Source organism: Athene noctua, chromosome 18, assembly GCF_965140245.1.
Source record: "Athene noctua chromosome 18, bAthNoc1.hap1.1, whole genome shotgun sequence".
Classification (NCBI taxonomy): Eukaryota; Metazoa; Chordata; class Aves; order Strigiformes; family Strigidae; genus Athene; species Athene noctua.
The window spans coordinates 6,103,966-6,120,657 of record NC_134054.1 but is presented as its reverse complement, the minus strand read 5'-3'; the positions used below and the strand labels follow the sequence as shown (position 1 = coordinate 6,120,657).

The 16,692-nt window shown below is 57.9% G+C and overlaps 2 protein-coding genes across 3 annotated transcripts; both read right to left on the bottom strand.

Moving 5' to 3' along the window:
- Positions 1-2,756: 2,756 nt before the first annotated feature.
- Positions 2,757-4,764, bottom strand: LOC141967867 (phosphoribosyl pyrophosphate synthase-associated protein 1-like). Of its 2 annotated transcripts, XM_074922066.1 has the most exons (3): positions 4,478-4,764; positions 3,632-3,778; positions 2,757-2,957 (listed from the first exon to the last, which is right to left on the bottom strand). In XM_074922066.1, exons 1-3 carry the CDS (start codon positions 4,544-4,546, stop codon positions 2,799-2,801), a joined length of 375 nt encoding a protein of 124 aa, XP_074778167.1. In that variant the 5' UTR covers positions 4,547-4,764; the 3' UTR covers positions 2,757-2,798. The 2 variants fall into 2 exon arrangements, 1 of the variants encoding a protein (XP_074778167.1); XR_012634775.1 differs by having other exon boundaries at positions 2,846-2,957; positions 3,056-4,764.
- Positions 4,765-8,137: 3,373 nt separating this feature from the next.
- Positions 8,138-14,596, bottom strand: LOC141968034 (glutamine-rich protein 2-like). The gene is made up of 13 exons (XM_074922367.1): positions 14,350-14,596; positions 14,131-14,222; positions 13,900-14,014; positions 13,528-13,731; positions 13,132-13,257; positions 12,831-12,905; positions 12,353-12,517; positions 12,077-12,198; positions 11,121-11,186; positions 10,793-10,894; positions 10,055-10,208; positions 9,526-9,859; positions 8,138-9,192 (listed from the first exon to the last, which is right to left on the bottom strand). The coding sequence occupies exons 1-13, from the start codon at positions 14,539-14,541 to the stop codon at positions 8,993-8,995; spliced, it is 1,947 nt and encodes a 648-aa protein (XP_074778468.1). The 5' UTR covers positions 14,542-14,596; the 3' UTR covers positions 8,138-8,992.
- Positions 14,597-16,692: the final 2,096 nt, after the last annotated feature.

Below are 16,692 nucleotides of genomic sequence, written 5' to 3'. Positions count from 1 at the left end.
TGGGAAAAATCTTCGAGCCTGAGGGATCCATCGAAGGACTTACAAAAATAATCAACAAGAATTTCTTTTCCCTTAGAAACCTCCGGCTCAGACCATCACGGGGTCAGAGCACCCCCTTGGCTGAGGCACTCAAAGACCATTTCCAAGAAAGGATGAGGGTGGGCAGGCAGGAAGCGGAACAGACACCTCGTGTTTTTAAATGACACCCGATACCTGTTTTCAGACATTAAAATCAAAGCATCTAGATCTGCTCTGTATTCTTCTTTTTTCAGACTGGGAGGACTAAATTCCAAGAGGGAGTAGAAAGATTAACAGATGGGAACAAGATGCACAGAGGCAAGAAGCAAACCCTCCTCTGAGTGCCCCTCTTACCTCCAAGTCAGCGTCAGACCTGCAGGCTCAGGAGTGCGAAAGCTACACCCAGGGGCTGCTCAAGCTGTCTAGACAGCACTCGGGACTGGCAGGAAAAGATGTAAGACCCCCTAAAAGAGCACAGGCTCCATCAGCACAGCGGCGCAGCAACAGCAAGGGGAGGATCTTGGGGCTGGAGAGAAAATGCTGGTTTGATGCTGATGGGACAGCAACCTAGGTCTGGGCTGGTCAGGTCGGGCAGATGCTGTGTCCCCAACCCATATCCTGCTGCCACCCTTATGGGCCCAGGGAATACAGGGTACCAGTTTTCCTAAAGCAGTTAAGGATTTTGAGATGTGAACATCTCCTGGCTTCAGTTTAGCCAGCTGCTTTTTTGGCTTCTAGTCAGGGTTGTAAGGTTTGAAGCAAAGCCTGAGAATAATTCAGGTTGTGGTCCCAAGCATAACTCTCTGCACGCCTGTGCTGTGGTTTCAGTTTCCACACAAATACAGCCCAGTACAAGCAAGCCTGACTGGGGCAAGAGCACTCAGCAAGCCCTGACCTTTCTTCTGGCTGGTCTGACAAGCAGTTTGAGGGGAGAAAAGAGCAACACTGCTCACAGTGTAAGCCAACGTTAAAAGTGTGAAGAGTATGATCCAGTACTGGCTCAGAACAAGGGGACATGCAGACACCTGCAAGGGCTTCACACACTTCAGCACAGAACTGTGTTCCTCCACCCAGCTGAGGACCCACGCTGTGGTCACAAAGTACAGCTGTGATTTGTTCACAGTGCTTTGAAAACGCAGGAAAACAATCAACAGCATCAAGAGCTCATTCAGCCCCAAGCATCCCTCATGGGATCAGGCTCGGAGGTTTAACCCATGCTGGATACTGGAGGTGACCCAAGAGCTCTGGGCTTTTGTGTACCCTCACCAGCTACGAGACAAGGCGCTATGCTGCAGAACCAGCTCCCCCAGGCCGAGGCACGCTTGTGTGCCCAGTGTTCAAGGCTTGTCCTTCTCCCAGAGTCGCTGCCTGCTCCTTGGCACTGCGCACACTTTAGATGCTGGAGTGGAAGAGAAGGATGTAGGCAGAAGTTGAAGGATAAGCAAAAAGAAAACAACTGCCTGCTAGAGACAGCCCGTTAGCAGCAGTGCTCTTTTAAAGCTACTGCCTCCAAGCAGGATTTGTTCCACACATCAGCCGGCTACAAAGTGGCATACATTTTACTGAAGTGTGTTTGTCAGCCTCATCAAGGGGGAAGATCACAGTTTGGGAATTTATCCTTGTTTCATCCTGGAGATGAAAGCTTTCACAAGCACCTTGTGCAACTTTCTCAAGTGCCCCTCCAGCCAAGGATTAGTGTCACTCAAGAAAGGAGCAAGCAGCGAGTCCTGCTTCCCCATGGAAGCTCCAAGTGAGCCTGGTGACAGCAACAGCCCCACGGTACAGACAGAGCAGCTGTTCGGGGGGTACAAGGTTCAGGGCAACCACCAAAAATGAAAAATTCTATGCTTTTTGTTGCAGGTTCAGTGTTAGTGTTTTGGAGAGCACAGCTGCATTAGAGGCAGATATTGTTCCAACTCCCCTTCCCCGTGAGAGTGCCACAATTCATCAGCTCCATGCTACTCCAGAAACTGCGCCTTGTTTTGCAGTGCAGACAAGTTTCAAGTGAGGACTTAAGACTCTCATGTGACTTGCCACTGAAGAACAATAATGATCCAAGGCTCGTAAAATGAAAAGGCCAGCACATTAACTAGCACCCCTTGCCCTGCTGGGAGACACATGTGAGCTTGTTCCCAGAGCCCCGACACAAGGATGTGAGCAGCCCTGCGAATGGGTTGCCCTAAGCTGCCCTGTCTGGATATTCCGCTAACTTAGTTCTGATGAAAGTCCTTGCTATGCTGTGCAGGAGATGAGAGGCCACTCGGTTGGCAAGGAGCTGCTCTGCTGATCAGCCCTGCCAGCAGCGAGCAGTCCTGCCCAGCTGTCTGAATAAAGCACTCCCTTCTGCGCTCTCTCAGGCGAGTCACAGTCAGAAACAGAAACCCAAAGGCTGTCTCCTCTTGCTGCCCACACGCAGCAATGAGCAGTCTCTATTCCCTTCTCATAAGCTGACAGCTACTTCTTTTTGCTTTGCTTTCCACCCCTATAGGGCAAGAGATAACAACTAAAAAAAAAAAAAAAAAGAGGAACTTAAAAATTCAACACCACCTCATTTCTCCATCTCTCTCACGATATAATCCTCCCCACTGCCAGTGGCCTCTTCTGTTCACCTGTAAAGTGCTGGCCAGGTTGATGTTTTCTATTAGATCTCATGGCTCAAGACTGAAAACCTTCACGCTCCTACAAGAATAAACTGTTGTGTTATGCCTATAATTTATGGTATTGCCATTTCATGCGTATTTCCTTCTCTTGTGGAAGCCGGGACGGGGGCAGCGCCAGGTCTAGTCATCGACAGTGATGTTGCGAAAGAGATAGGCCATGGACTCGCCATTGTGGATTCGTCGGATGGCTTCAGAGAGAATCAAACTGATATCCACCGTCTTTATCTTGGGGCACTGCAGCTTCTGTACCTCGTGAGGAACTGTGTTGGTCACTACCACCTATGGAGTGACAAAAAGAAAAGATGGTTAGCTGTGCTGCTGATACGCTTGCTCTCACTGAACAGCCACCCTAGATTAACTCCACGAGAGGTGTGTACCTGCTGTTTCCCAGTTCAGGGGGAGAAATCCTTGTACGTTAGGAACAAAAGATGAAAATAAATGGTCTCCCCCACATGACAGTCAATCTGTTGAGGGGCCCGGCGTAACCAGCACTCTACAACAGCCACCTCCACACAGGCTGACGGGTGCGTTTAGAGCGCAGGATCTGACATGTTTGTTCCTAAGGGCGAGGTTTGAAATCTTATCCTCTTAAGGCATCCAACAGCTCGTCATCAGCTGGGGGAGAGGGGCAGGTAGAAGGTCTGTGCAGTGAGAAAGCGATCACATGCACTCAGCTGTGGGAAGGGAAGTGTCCAGGCAGGGATGACTAATATCTGTGCATTAAGGAGAAAATATACACAGAGAAGCATGATCTGAACACGTATTAATCACACACGCTTTTTTTTTTTTTTTTTCAGTGAAGAACCAGCTAACTGAAAGCATCTGATGAAACCAGTCGTTTCAGAGATGAGCTACGTGGCAGGGGAAGAACATCAGTTTGTGGGTTTTGGTGCCTTAAATCAACCCAGTTACCAGAGCCAGCCCTTCCCCAGCAGCCCAGAAAGCAGATGCACCTCATCGATGGAGGATTCCTCTATGAGACGGGGGGCATCTGCTGACAGGAGCCCGTGAGTAGCCATCACAAAAATCTTGTAGGCTCCACGCTCTTTCAGGAACTCTGCAGCAGCTACAAAGCTTTCCACATCATCGATGATGTCATCCTGAGAAGAGACAGAAATAACATCAAAACCAGAAGTTTATTGTGCCTGCAGGGCAGGAGTGGATCCGCAAGGTACTGCAGCTTTGGCCACAAACACAGCCAAAAAGAATATAATCTCTGGCTACTTCAGCTGCTGTTGAGATTCAAGCACAGCCACGTGCACAACTTAAATCTGTGGACACCATTTCCCTAATTTACACACCCTTTTGCTAGTGTGCAGAACAAATATTGTGTCTTGGAAACAAATTAGTCCCTGCACATGCTCACAGGCAAACAGAGCTTATCTTCAGCAAGCGTTTTTGGTTTTTTTTCCACAGTGATAGTAGCTGCATGTTGATTACTTATACTGCAGCATGGCACAGCATGTAAGAAAAGCTCAGCGAGTACTTTGGTTGGTTGGCGTTTTTTTTAAATACTTCAGGAGATTTCTCTGCATGTCCTGGATTTGTTGAGTATTTGCACACATCTGGTATTTGTAGATTCAAGGGAGCAAGGAGATTTCAGGGCTTAAAGCACTGAAATACAAAGGATTTTCAGTGAAAGCTGAAGTAACCAAAGCCACCAGCAAAACTGGAAAAAACAGTGGTGACAATCCTGTTACCACCCCTACATGAGCAGTCCCTCCTACCCTCTGGGATAAAGCAGCTCAAGGAAAGATGCTGGGAGGAAGCCACCCCCCTCCTCTCCATCACACTCATACCACAACGATGGCAATTCTTCCTCCAACGTCTCCAACCACAGTTATTGGCGGTTTCTCCTTGGCCATCATCACTAAAGAAGAAAAAAAAAAAAGCCCAGGTCAGTTAGCCTTGAGTCAAACCACAACAGCTTCACCACACAAGAGGCCCTTAACTGTGTCTTACTGGTGCACAGATACAGGCACGTGCTTTCCATTATCCTGACACCCACCTAAGTGGGGAACCACTCGTTTAACCATTGTTTTCCTCCTTAAATGAATAGCACTGCTGCATGAAAGATGAAACTCAGTTTCTGTGGGGACCTTGTACTGACCTCAGAGACAGTAAGCAAATCCAAATAGGTCACAGATACCTGTGCAAGGAGAGCTACAAAGCAGCACCTAGTTTATGGGAAACATCAGTGACTTTTTATGCTCCAGAACAGGACTTGGAATTTAAAAAAAGAGGGTATTTCATGGCTGGGAACAACAAAGGGACTTCTCTGAGCAGCACCTCTCAAAGGGCATATGCTTTACCAGGTGCAGTTTTTCACCTGCTGGACTCACTAATTCATCTGAAGGATCTGAGACTCACACTGCAGCTTGCTTGCTTTCTCTCACATCACCAAACACACAAGGCTCTTTCGGAGGGCATAAGCACCTTCATAATATCTGCTCAGGCAAAGAAAGCTTAAGGAAGCTTACAGGAGCAAATTTGCTAATTTTTTAATTTTTTTTTTTTTTTTTTAAAGTGGATTAATGGAAAGAGCAGGACAAAATCCAGTTCAAACTCAGTTCTACAAGCTCAGGGCAATCAGCAATTTGAAGCAAAAGGATACCTGGATGAGCTGTGCTATCTGACACACAGTGATGTACTGCGAAATAAGGTTCCACTCCCTCCTGACTCTACTTTTGCACTGACACGGTTCATAGAAAAACTACATGTGTAGCAGCCTTTGTCCTTTATCCTGAAAAACTTCCAGCAGCACTATAAAAAGTAACAGAGAGATGAACTAGGATGCACTGAGAGTGTCCAGACATAACAGAGTCTTCAGGCTTGAACCAAACAGCAACCAGCCTCTGATATGGGCCAGGGACTTGCTGTCCATAAGCCAAACCTCTCGCCTGCCAGAGGTGCTGGTTTATACAGGGAATGCAGTACAAAAACTCCAGCATGGAAATGACACAGTGAAGGGCATGCCCGCGTCATGAGGCGATAATCTGCGCTGATCTAACCACTGAAGCAAAGAGGAACATCCAGCATTTTGGAACACTTACCTGGCCTAAGTGGGGGGGGATGACACACGCTGCCGGGGAGGGCACCAGCCCACGAGAGCCTCTGCAAGAGTCACTAGCTGGTCTTTTCTCCCCCCATTTTTTTAAAAAAATATATATAATATATAAATATATCTAATGTATATAAATCCAGAGAGAAGGAGCAGCAGCACGGAGGTGGCTGCTGGGGGGGGGGGGGGGGGTTCCCTGTGGCTCCCCGTCCCAGCAGGAGAAGGAAGAGGGCGGGGCAGGGGGGGAGGAAATAAAAAATAAACGGATGGAGGCAGCTGTTGGCACCCCAGATCATGGCCACGGGCACGGAGCTGCTGGTCCCCCCATCCCTGGCTCTGGATTTCCTGGACACTTGTTGCAGCGCCCAGAGCAAACATGCCTCTTCTCTGGCTTCTGAAATTCAGCTCAGCTTCTTACACAGACCCCCCCGGACCCCCCCCCCCCCCCCCCCCCCAACCCCATCCTCCCTCCCTTGGCACCCCCAGGGCATAGGGGGATTTATCAAGGTGATGCCCCCACCCTCTCCCTGCAACTGCCATTCATGGCCCTTCCCCAGAGAGGGGGGAGCTGGGGGGAGGATTTTTTAGTTTTCAAATCAATCTTGCTAAAAAAAAAAAAAACAAACCCAAACAAAACAACAACAACAAAAAACAGGCTGAAGGTTTTTTATTAATTTAAAAATAATTAAAAACAAAAATCACTTTTTTAACACCAGCTGTCCCTGCCTTTTCTCTTTGCTGGGAGAACATCCCTGGGACTGAGAATGGGCTTGAGCACCCCCCCAGGAGGCTGCGCCAAGTCCCATGTGCTGCCCGCACCCTGCCCGCACCCTGCCCGCACCCTGCCCGCACCCTGCCCGCAACGCCACCGCTGCCATCCCCAAAGAGGGGGCGGAGGGAAGGGGAGACCCCGGAGCCATGGGGGGGCCATGTGAGCACAGCAAGGACCCCCATGTCCTGGGCTGCAGCGCAGCCCCCATCCTGCACCCTCACAAAACACTGCGGTTTGCAACCCACCCCCCTCCCCAGCCCCATCACCCAGCCATGTGATGAGCCCCCCAGGCCTCAGCCCTGCAGGGACCCCTGCCATAGGAGGGCTGCCAGGCCTTTAGGCAAACCCTGCTTGGGGGGAGGGAGGTGAGCATGATCTTTTTTCAGTGTCCCCCACGGCCCGAGGACATGGGTGGGGGCTCGCTGGCCACCAACTCCTTCCCCCCCTCCCCGCGCCCAGGCGCTGCTCAGCCCCAGGCCCCGACCTCCACCCCCCTTCTAACGGCTCCAAACAACACAGCAGCCCCGGGTTTGTGCTGAAGTATCCAAACGGGATTAAAATTGAGTCAGAACACGGCACCTCCCCCATCGCCACACCGCACACACACCAAGCGACTGGGGTAAAAAACCCCAAAAACCAGAAGGGGAATGCAGCAGCTCCGGAGATGGCAGCAAGGGCTGGGGGGGGGCTCAAGGCACAGCAGCAAATCATCCCCCAGGGAAAGGGGAGACCCCCAACACGGCCCAACCTCAGAAGAAAAAAGGAAAAAAAATGCCCCAGCTGGGGCTACTCTCCTGCTCCAGCAGCGCAGGCAGCACCCAAAAAGGGACATGGGGCTGGGTGCTCATGTGGGGGGGTGGGGGGTGTTTATAGGGCACAGCGGGGTCCCAGCAGCAGCGAATGGGACAGTGGGTGGGAGAGGGGCTGAGCTGGGGGACACACAGACACACACACGTGCACGCAGCAAAGGGCTCAGCCCCAGCTGGGCCAAATCCTGCAAATGCGTTTTTAAGCCCATCAGTGCCTGACCCCCCCTCCTGGGGTGCGGGATGGTCCTTTGCTGGCTCTACTCCAGTGCCCACCAGTTTGCTCTGAGTGCTCCCAGTTATCCCACTGGAGGTGGCACTGAGGGAATCCCAGATCCTGATGGAACCACCTGGGCACCCAAAGCAGGTATTCAGCACCTAGTTTTCCCCTGAAAAACCAAACCCACCAGGGGAAACATCCCCGGCCGGGGGGGGGGGCCTCAGGTGCCTGGAGACTGCAGTGGGGTGGGCAGGGATGGGGTCTGCCATTGTTGGGGGGAGGTTTGGGTGCTTCCTCGCCCCAATTTAGGGAGACGTAGGGGAGCAGTTTTTCCACAGGGCAGCCCCCAGCACACACCATGGCGGGGTGAGGGGATGCTCCCCGGGTGCCTGGGTCCCCCCAGGCTGCCTCTGGGGTTCCCCTCAGGGTTTCCCACCCTCCCACTCACCTGAGAGGTGCCACCCGCTTGGTGTCTGTCCCCCCCCCCTCCATGTCACTGCGTGTGTGCATGGGGGAGTTGGGGCTGTCCCCGGCACTTGACACTTTGTGCTGGGACAGCCCCGGCTCCCCCATACACGCAGCCACATGTCCCCAGCTGTGACACCCCCAGGTCCCCCCACCATGTTGCTTCCAGGGACTGCAGTTTCCCTGCCCGGTACCTCTCCATTTGTGACATGACTTATGCCAGGTCTCAGCATGCCATGGGCCTTTCTCCCATCTGATGGTGAGGGGTGGCAGAAAGGGGCTGGGGAAAAGTAGCCCCCAGCAATGGGGGTGGCATGAGAGAAAGGAGGGGATGTGTGTCCCCAGGGCTGGGGGCACAGAGGGGTTATGGTGCTTCACTCCGGAGGTGGGAATCATCAGCTGCCCCGAGCCCGGCAGCAGTGGGGTCAGTGCCTTCCTCCTTCCATCAATGGCAGCATTGGAAGAGGGACAAGGGGGTGACAATCCACGAGCAGATAAGGAAACCTGCTCAGTGATGCTCATCGCGCAGGATAAGAATAGCAAACCAGCGGGCTTGGGGTGGGATTGGCTTTTGGCGTGAAGCCCTGTCCTGCTGCCACCCTTCCCACCGCGGTCCCCATCTCCCACTGTGGTCACCGTATCCAACCACAGTCCCCATCTCCCACCACCTTCAGCAGCAACGGAGCGTAATCCTCCTCCTGCTTTAGTGTGGGCTCCCCCAGACCCTTTTGGGGGCCACGAGCTCCCTGCCAGGGGCTATCAGGGCCAGAAAGGGGTTCATGGAGGCCAGGGGGTGTCAGGGGGAGTGTGGCAGCACGGGGCTGGCACAGACGCCGGGATGGGGGCTGGACAGGGGCTGGTTTCGGCTCCTCTGGCCTCCTGTGGCTGCAGGACAAGGGATGCTGCGACCCCTCCTTATGCATGAAGGGAAGATCCCGGCCCAGGGCCACCCCACTCAGGCCACACAGGTGCTTGGCTGCCCATCGCCCTTTATTGCTGCTGGCCAGAGATGCCTGCTCTCCTGCTTGGTGGCGGAGGTGGTGGGGGTTCGGTCGGGGACCCCCAGTCCTGCCTGGCTTCCGAGGTGCTGGATCTGTCCCACAAGGGCCGGAGGGGCGGGAGGAGCCCCCGTGCCTGGGAGAGGTGGCCGTGGGAGGAGGCTGTCCTGGTCTCTGGCGAGGCGGGGGTGCCTGGGGGCGAGGGGTAGGGGTTAGCCCCCCTGCAGCCCCTGGGGCAGGCACCACCCATGCGCACCTGCCCGGCCAGAGACACCCAGAAACAGGGTCCTGGTCCCCACCCTGAAGCAAACAGGCTGTTGTCCCAGAGCGGCCAGGACCACCCTGCCACATCCCCCCACCTTGCTCTGGCTCCAACATGGGGATCTGGTGACCCGTCTCCCAGTCCTCCCCCTCCAGCCTCCTTCCACCCCACCCCAAACCCCCATCCCACCCTGCTTTCCCCCACCCACTGGGACACAGCAGGGTGTCCTCTCCCCCCACCCCGGTGCCCTGGCAGGGCTGTACCTGGCTGGCTGAGCGAGGACACAGCACTCTGGGGCCGGGAGAGCAGGCGGCCGGTGTCCCTGGCGTCCCGCTGCCTCGGGGACAGGTTGGGCTTGGCCCTGGGGAAGTTCGGCAGGAGGGAGCAGAGGGAGCTGGGCTGGGGGGAGCCAGGGGGAACATGTGGGGGGGGAAAACTGGGCACCCTGCCCACTCCACTGCCCCCTTCACCCCCGCTGGATCCTCTCCCTGAGGGTGGCCCAGCCGTACCCTCCTTGCCCACGAGCACAGACAGCTGCCTGCCCCGCCGGCCCCTGTAGACGTGGCCATCCTGGCCCAACAGCTCCATCTCGTCGTGCTGGGAAGGAGAGAGGGGGCTGGCTGAAACACAGCGCCCAAATCAGCATCCCCAGGCAAACCCCCCCCCAGCTCTCCCTGAGGAAAATGAATCACAGATCATTCCCCGGCCCACCCCCCCCCCCCCACCCAGATGCTCAGCATCACCCTCCCAGCCGCGCTCGCCCCGCCGTATCCCTACCTTCGTCATCCCTACCTTGGTGGGGAGCAGGGTTTGGGGCTGGAGCGGCCGCAGGGCGCCGGGCGGGAGGGGCTGGGGGCACGGGCAGCGCTGCAGCGGGTGGGTGAGGGTGTGCCGGCCCCCGCAGCGCCGTGGCACGCTGGGGTACCCACACTCAGCCGCCAGCTCCCTGTGGGACAGAGCACAGGGATGCTGAGTGCCCAGCACTGTGGCACCCTGTGCGTCACCCTACTACGCCGGGGAGGGGGCCGCGGGTGCTCCCCAGTGGGGTATGTCCCTCCCGGGTCCCCTCCGACTGCTGAAGGAGGCCCACACCCATCCAGCCGTGCTGGATCTGCTCTTTCCCCATGGCCCTGGTAAGCTGGTCATGGCCATGGCAGGTCCCTGCACCCTACGCAAGGGACATCAGGAGGCAGGAGCTGGGCTGTCCCAGCTGCAGTGCTTAATTTCGGCGACTTGTTTCACAGGAGGCAGCTGACTCCCCCCCCAAGCCTGAAGTCAGGCTGAGACCAGACACAACTCATCACATGTGGCTTCAGCACCACTGAGACACAGACCTGGGCTAGACAGGGCAGCGCCGGAAGGGCTGTAAAACCCCACAGACCTGGGACAAGCACAGCTGACCCCTCTGCAGCACTCCCCTGCCCTGCCCAGGCCCCCCCTGCATCCCTTCACACCCACCCTGGGAAGAGCTCTCCCTCGCCAGGGCAGGGCCAGCCTGCACCCCAGGGGCCGGGTGCCCACGTCCCCTACCTGTGGCTGTGCTGTGGTGTTTGCTCCACCTCAGGGACAGCATGGGAGCGCCCGGCAAAGTTGGGGGGCAGCGGTGGCATGTATGGGTTGGCCACGATGTGCCTGGGGAGGGCAGGAGATGTGCGTGAGTGACAGGGGACACACAACCCAGCCCAGCTCGGGGCAGTGCCCCAAAACCCACAGGCTTGTACCCCATTCCCATCCCACTGCCCTCAGGGAGGGGCTCAGGAGGGCTGCACCCCCCAGGCAGACACCCTAACCCCCGTGCCGGGCACAGCGGGGCACCACCAGCACCCATCTCTCCTCCAAATCGCCGGGCGCTACTCACGGGGCAGGCACCAGCACGCTGAGGGGCCGGTCGCAGGACAAGCAGTGGAAATGGGCCAGCACCTGCCTGGGGGGGGAAGAAAAGGGCTGGGTGAGTTCCTGGGGGGGGATTCAGCCCTGCCTGCACACAGGCAGGCAGCTGGCAGGCAGCAGCAAGGTGCTGGGCACTTTATGGTAATGAGTTATGGTATTTGAGGGTGGAACCGCAGGGGTTTGAGCCTGGTTTACTCACCCCCCCCCACCCCCAACAAGGTCACAACCCACCGGCTGGCTACAAAATCAAGGGGGTACAATGTGGGACAGCGGTTGGTTGTGGGCTCCTGCTTGGGAAAAATCTCCACCTCATCTTAGGCACTGGAGAATCCACTGAGGGGAGCACCCAAAAACCACCATTATGGGAACTACTCCCACGGGCACCCACATGGGAACTGGGGGTGCCGGCAAGGACAAAACGGCGGTGTTGCTGTACCTCTTGCTGGGGTGCAAATGCCGGGCCTGGGGGATGCAGGATTACCACGTTTTTCGGGATGAGTTTTGTCACAGCTGCCCCGAGGACAGGGACACGCTCGCCTTGGCCCTGCGGCCGCCTCCGAAACCTGGCAGCTGCCTGTGGCTGCCCAGGGCGAGCAGGGATGGGAGGTGAAGGGCACAGGCGCCCATAGCTGCCATCCCAACCAGCCCTCACACTGGTTTCATCACTTTGTCGGTGCTAATAACCCCCCTGCACCTTGCCAGGGGGGCAGGTCAAAACGCAGCTCTGTGATGCCGCGTGTCACACCCCTGCCCAGGGGGACGAGTCGCCGTCCCTCACCCTTGCTCCAGAAAACCTTTGCACCCACATCCCAGTTGTGGTTCGGGAGGGCTCCATCCTGCAGGTCCCCCTCCTCGTGCCTTCTTTAACTTCAGGAACCTACTACTGGTGGGAGGAGAAGCCACCGCCACCCCCATCACACTCACTTCTTCGTCCCAGCTGCATCGTCAGCCTCCGTCAGCGGCGCCTTCTCCTCGAGCTGCTCCAGGATGCTCCTGCAGTGCTCCTCCAGCTGCTGCCGGAAAGGGCCCAGCTCCAGGCGGTCCAGCTACGGACAGACACACACCCTCAGCCACTGCCCCGGGTGGGACATCGTGTTCCCCATGAAAAGCCAGGAGGGGGGATCCTCAGAGAGATGCTGCCTCAGGCTGCCAAGCCCCGAAGGCGCCAGTTTGGCGCAGCAGGGACGTGCCACCCCTCACCTTGGAGTCCATCTCTTCACTGAGCTGCTGCTGGACCTGGTGCCAGCCCTGCTCCTGCCCCGTCACCCGGCTCAGCATCTCCTGGATCATCTCACGCTGCCGCTCCATGCTTGCCTCAAACTGGGCGCGACTCACTTTGCCGGCCAGGGCGGTTTTGACTGCCTTCTAGCAGCAGGGAAAGGCAGGAGAAAGGTGAGGAAAGGATGGAGGTATGATGGGCAGGGCCAGCTCGTGGCGGGAGGAGAGGGAGAAGTGGCTACATGGCCCCACTCGCCCCATCACACCCGTGGGGTTGGTCACAGTAGCTGAAGGGACCCGGGAGGAGACAGAGGGACCTGGGGAAGGAGCCACAGCCAGTCTGGAAATCCTCCCTCCCTCCCCCAGGCCAGTTCTGCCACCGAGCCCCCAAGAGACAAGGGGTGTTTGCCACCCTGCCCAGCACCCCCTTGGCTGGTGCCAGGACCCCCCACGGCCATACCACGTCAATTCCCAGCACAAGGTCTTCCTTGTCGGCTTTCTCCTTCTCCAGCCTCTCCAGGGACCGGAACAGAGCCTTCCAACACAGAAAAGCATCCCGTGACACCACGGCAGGGTTGGAGCTGCTTCCTGGCCAGCCGAGCAACCCCCACTCCCCCCACCTCACCCAAACTTCCAGGAAAGGTACACTGAACTTCCACAGGGCTGCAAGGTTTGGGGGGGTGCAGACAAATCCCTTGTGGTTCCCAGCCTGGGGTCTGCCTGGAGGATGCTCTGACCCCGGGGGGGTTTCTGTCACCTACCTCGATATCTTTCTGCTTCTGGTGCCGGTCATTCAGGAGGCTCTCGGTGACAGAGCTGAGCTTCTCGTAGTCCCCTTGCACCTGCGTGATGGTGGCCTGGATGCGCTTCAGCAGCTCCTCGTCCTGCTTCAGGGAGGAAGATGACAAGGTGGTGCCGTGCAAGGGGGGGCTGGCTGCCCCCGTGGGGACAGACCCAGGTTACTCGCCCGGTGACCATGGGCTCAGTGCCAGCAGGACATTTGCATCAAGGCTTTAATTTCCTTCCACGCTGCTCACTTGTATGAGCCAATCTGGGGGGCAGCGAGGGGCTCCCCCACATTACAGTAAGTGAGGCACAACCAGCTGTGGGGGTGCTGGCAACCCCCTCCCAAGCCCCCCATGCCGGTATCTCCCTACCTGGCTCCTCCCTGGCAGCTGCCTCACCACCTTGCCCACCGCCTGCCGCGACATGAAGTCGTCCACCAGGTCCTGGAGCTTCTCGTAGCGCTGGAGGAGCTGCCCCACCTGCTTGCTGAGGTCTGTGCTGCAGACGGGGCACGCTGCCTGCACCTCTGCCTGCTCCTGCCCCGTGCTTGACACGGTCGCCCTCAGCTCACCCAGCTGCAGGAAGGGGAGAAGGAATCAGCTCTGAGATGAGGTGGATGCAGTCAACAAGTCTGGGTGCCGTGGAGGCTTGATGGCCCCAGCCAGCCAGGGGATGTGGCTGGGAACCCCTCCAGAACCACCCCACCGAGCTGCAGCGGTGGGAGCGCTGCCCCCAGACCTCACCTGCTCCTGCGGCTTGTCAGCTGTCTTGGCCACCAACTGCTCCAGCGTGGCCTTGGTCATCTGCTGCTGTTCTTCCAGCTCCTTCAGCTTATACTTTATCTCCTGCAGTGTGGACCTGGTCAGTGAGACAGAGGCACAGGCAGGCTTAGCCTCCACAGGGACACTCAGGGGGTGTCCCTTGTCCCCCCAAGCTCCTCCTGCAGGGTAGGAAACCCTGTCCCATCCTTTTACCCCAGTTGCAGGGTGATCTGGTTGCTGACGTCCCCTTTCCAGGTGGCTCCAGCTACCTCCAGCTTTCCAAGGGCATCTTCCAGCTGCCTGATCTGGGAAAGGCAGTGGTGGATGAGTCAGGGCACAGCTCCTTGTGTTGTCCCAGCCCAGGGGCCCTTCAGCTGCCTCCTCCCTGCCCAACTCCCCCGCTGGCAACCCCGCAGCCCCCCAGGGACTCACCTTCCCTTTCTCGCCCTGCAGGTCGCTGGTCAGGCCCTGAAGCGAGGACACCCGGCCCTGGAGGTCGGCCAGGATGCTGGCGATGCTCTCCTTGTCTAGATGTGGTCCAAGGGGACACGCTGTCAGTGAGGGGGTCTCACCTTTGAGGCCAGGCTCTGAGTACAACGAGCCTCCAGCCCAGGGTGTCCCCATGCCTACCCCCCGCCCCGGCCGTCCCCCCACGGGGTCCCCCCTCCCCCTGAGAAGAGTAGGCGCAGCTTCTCAAGCTCAGCGTGGTCTGACTTGGTGACTTCCAGCTGGGCCACCTGCTGCTTCAGGGTGGCACAGAGGTGGCTGAGCTGCCCGATCTGGCGGAGAGCCTCCACCGTCTCTGCGTAGCGGTCGGGGACACTGCTGGAGCCCGAGGACCCGCAGGGCACGGGAGGCTCTTGTGAAGGGGACGTGGCCCTGGGATCAGCGTCAAGGGGGATCTCTAGCCCCTGGGATGTGGGCAAGGTCCCCACCGCCGGGTGGCCTGTCCAGGCAAGCTGTGTGGTGGATAAAGCCTTGCCTTCCTCCTTGGGACTTGTATCATCCATCTGTGTCCCCAGAGCATCAAGGATCGCTTCACCAGGGATTTTCTCAGCACCAGAAAGGCTGGAGTCCATGCAGAAGGGGCTTGGCTGAACCCCTGCTCCTCCTCCTTGGGTCCCTGGAGGTGTTGGCTGCACCCCTGGGATGGTGGTTTGGGTGCTGGGGGCCCCTCTCTGCACCCCTGCGGTGGTGGTTTGGGTGCTCGGGATCTCTGGCTGCACCCCTGGCGTGGTGGTTTGGGTGCTGGGGGCCCCTGGCTGCACCCCTGGCGCGGTGGTTTGGGTGCTGGGGGCCCCTGGCTGCACCCCTGGCGCGGTGGTTTGGGTGCTGGGGGCCCCTGGCTGCACCCCTGGGGGCGTGGTTTGGGTGCTGGGGGCCCCTGGCTGCACCCCTGGGGGGGTGGTTTGGGTGCTGGGGGCCCCTGCCTGCACCCCTGGAGTGGAGATCTGGGTGTCAGGGGCCCCTGACTCTGTCCCCAGTTTGGTCGTCTTGATGCCAGGGGATTCTGTCTGTGTCCCCACGGTGGTGGCACGGGCATCAGAAGTCTTTTTCTCGTCTGAGGAAGTGCCTGCCCCCTTCTCAGTGGCCACTGGTGCTCTCTGTGTCCCCAGGGAGCCAGGCTGTGTCTCTGGAGTCCCCTTGCTTGTCCCTTTGCTGGTCTTGGGTACAGGCTGTGTCCCTGGTCCCTTCAGTCCCAGCACTGAGCTTGCCCCGTGCGGGGTGTCCATGTCTGCAGTGGGAGGCTCGGCGGGGACACCCTGACCTGCACTGCCATCCTGGGAAGAGGAGGCAAAGGGGAGCAGGTTTATGGGCAGAAGTGCAGCAGCAAGGGCCACCCGCCCTGTCCCCAAACCCCCCAGCTCATGGAGCCAAACTCAAGTACCCCAAAGGCAGAGACTGCCCAGCCCACAGAGACCCCAGAGCACCCACAGCCACCCGGCCCCTCCCCAGCCTCCTTATAGTCCTTTGGCCACATCTGTGCCTGCAGAGTCATTTTAGCAGCCGATCCAGAGGATCCGCAAAGCCCCTGCTGATGCCACCTGACACAACAGCAAGGCATTTTCCTCTCCAGCCATGGGATTCTGTACTCCAGAGCTGCTAGACTAGACCCACTTCCCAGTCTAATGGGCTGCATCTTCCTTTCAGGAGCAGCAGCCCCAGGTAGGATTTGGAAACCATCTCATGGTGGGGTTCACCCCAGAATGTCCCTCCGCTGTCCCCAGCTCCCACCCACCAGCTCCAGAGAGACTATGAGGGCAGGGAGCCATGGTCCTGCCCAACGTTGAGCAAGGACAGGGGGCTGTGCGGCCACTCCAGGGTTTTGGGTACTCGCTTGCCCAACAGAGGGGCTGTCGGGGGCTGTCAGTGGCATAGACGATGAGGAGGTCTCTGTTGGGGCAGCCAAAGAGCTGCCCTGGCTCTGCCAGTGCCAGGTCCTGCCTCCCGGCGGGATGCACAAGGAAGACAAGTGCTGAGTAAACCTCCGCTGAGGGCCCGGGGTGCGCAGCAGCTGGAGGTGCTGGGGGCTGTGGTCCTGCTCAGTCCTGCTCCCACAGCTGGGATGCCCCAGCACTCACCACCGACAGACCTCGACCTTCTCCTTCTCCTCCTCCTTCTCCTACTCCTCCTGCTTTGCTGCCCACCAGGCAATCCTCCAGCACCTCCCAGCGCACCATGTTGCTCACCTCCTCCGGGGCCGGGTAGAGGCTCAGCCTTTCCTTCAGATTTTGCTGGGGAAAAAAGGGATCGGAGGGTCAACCCTGGCCACGT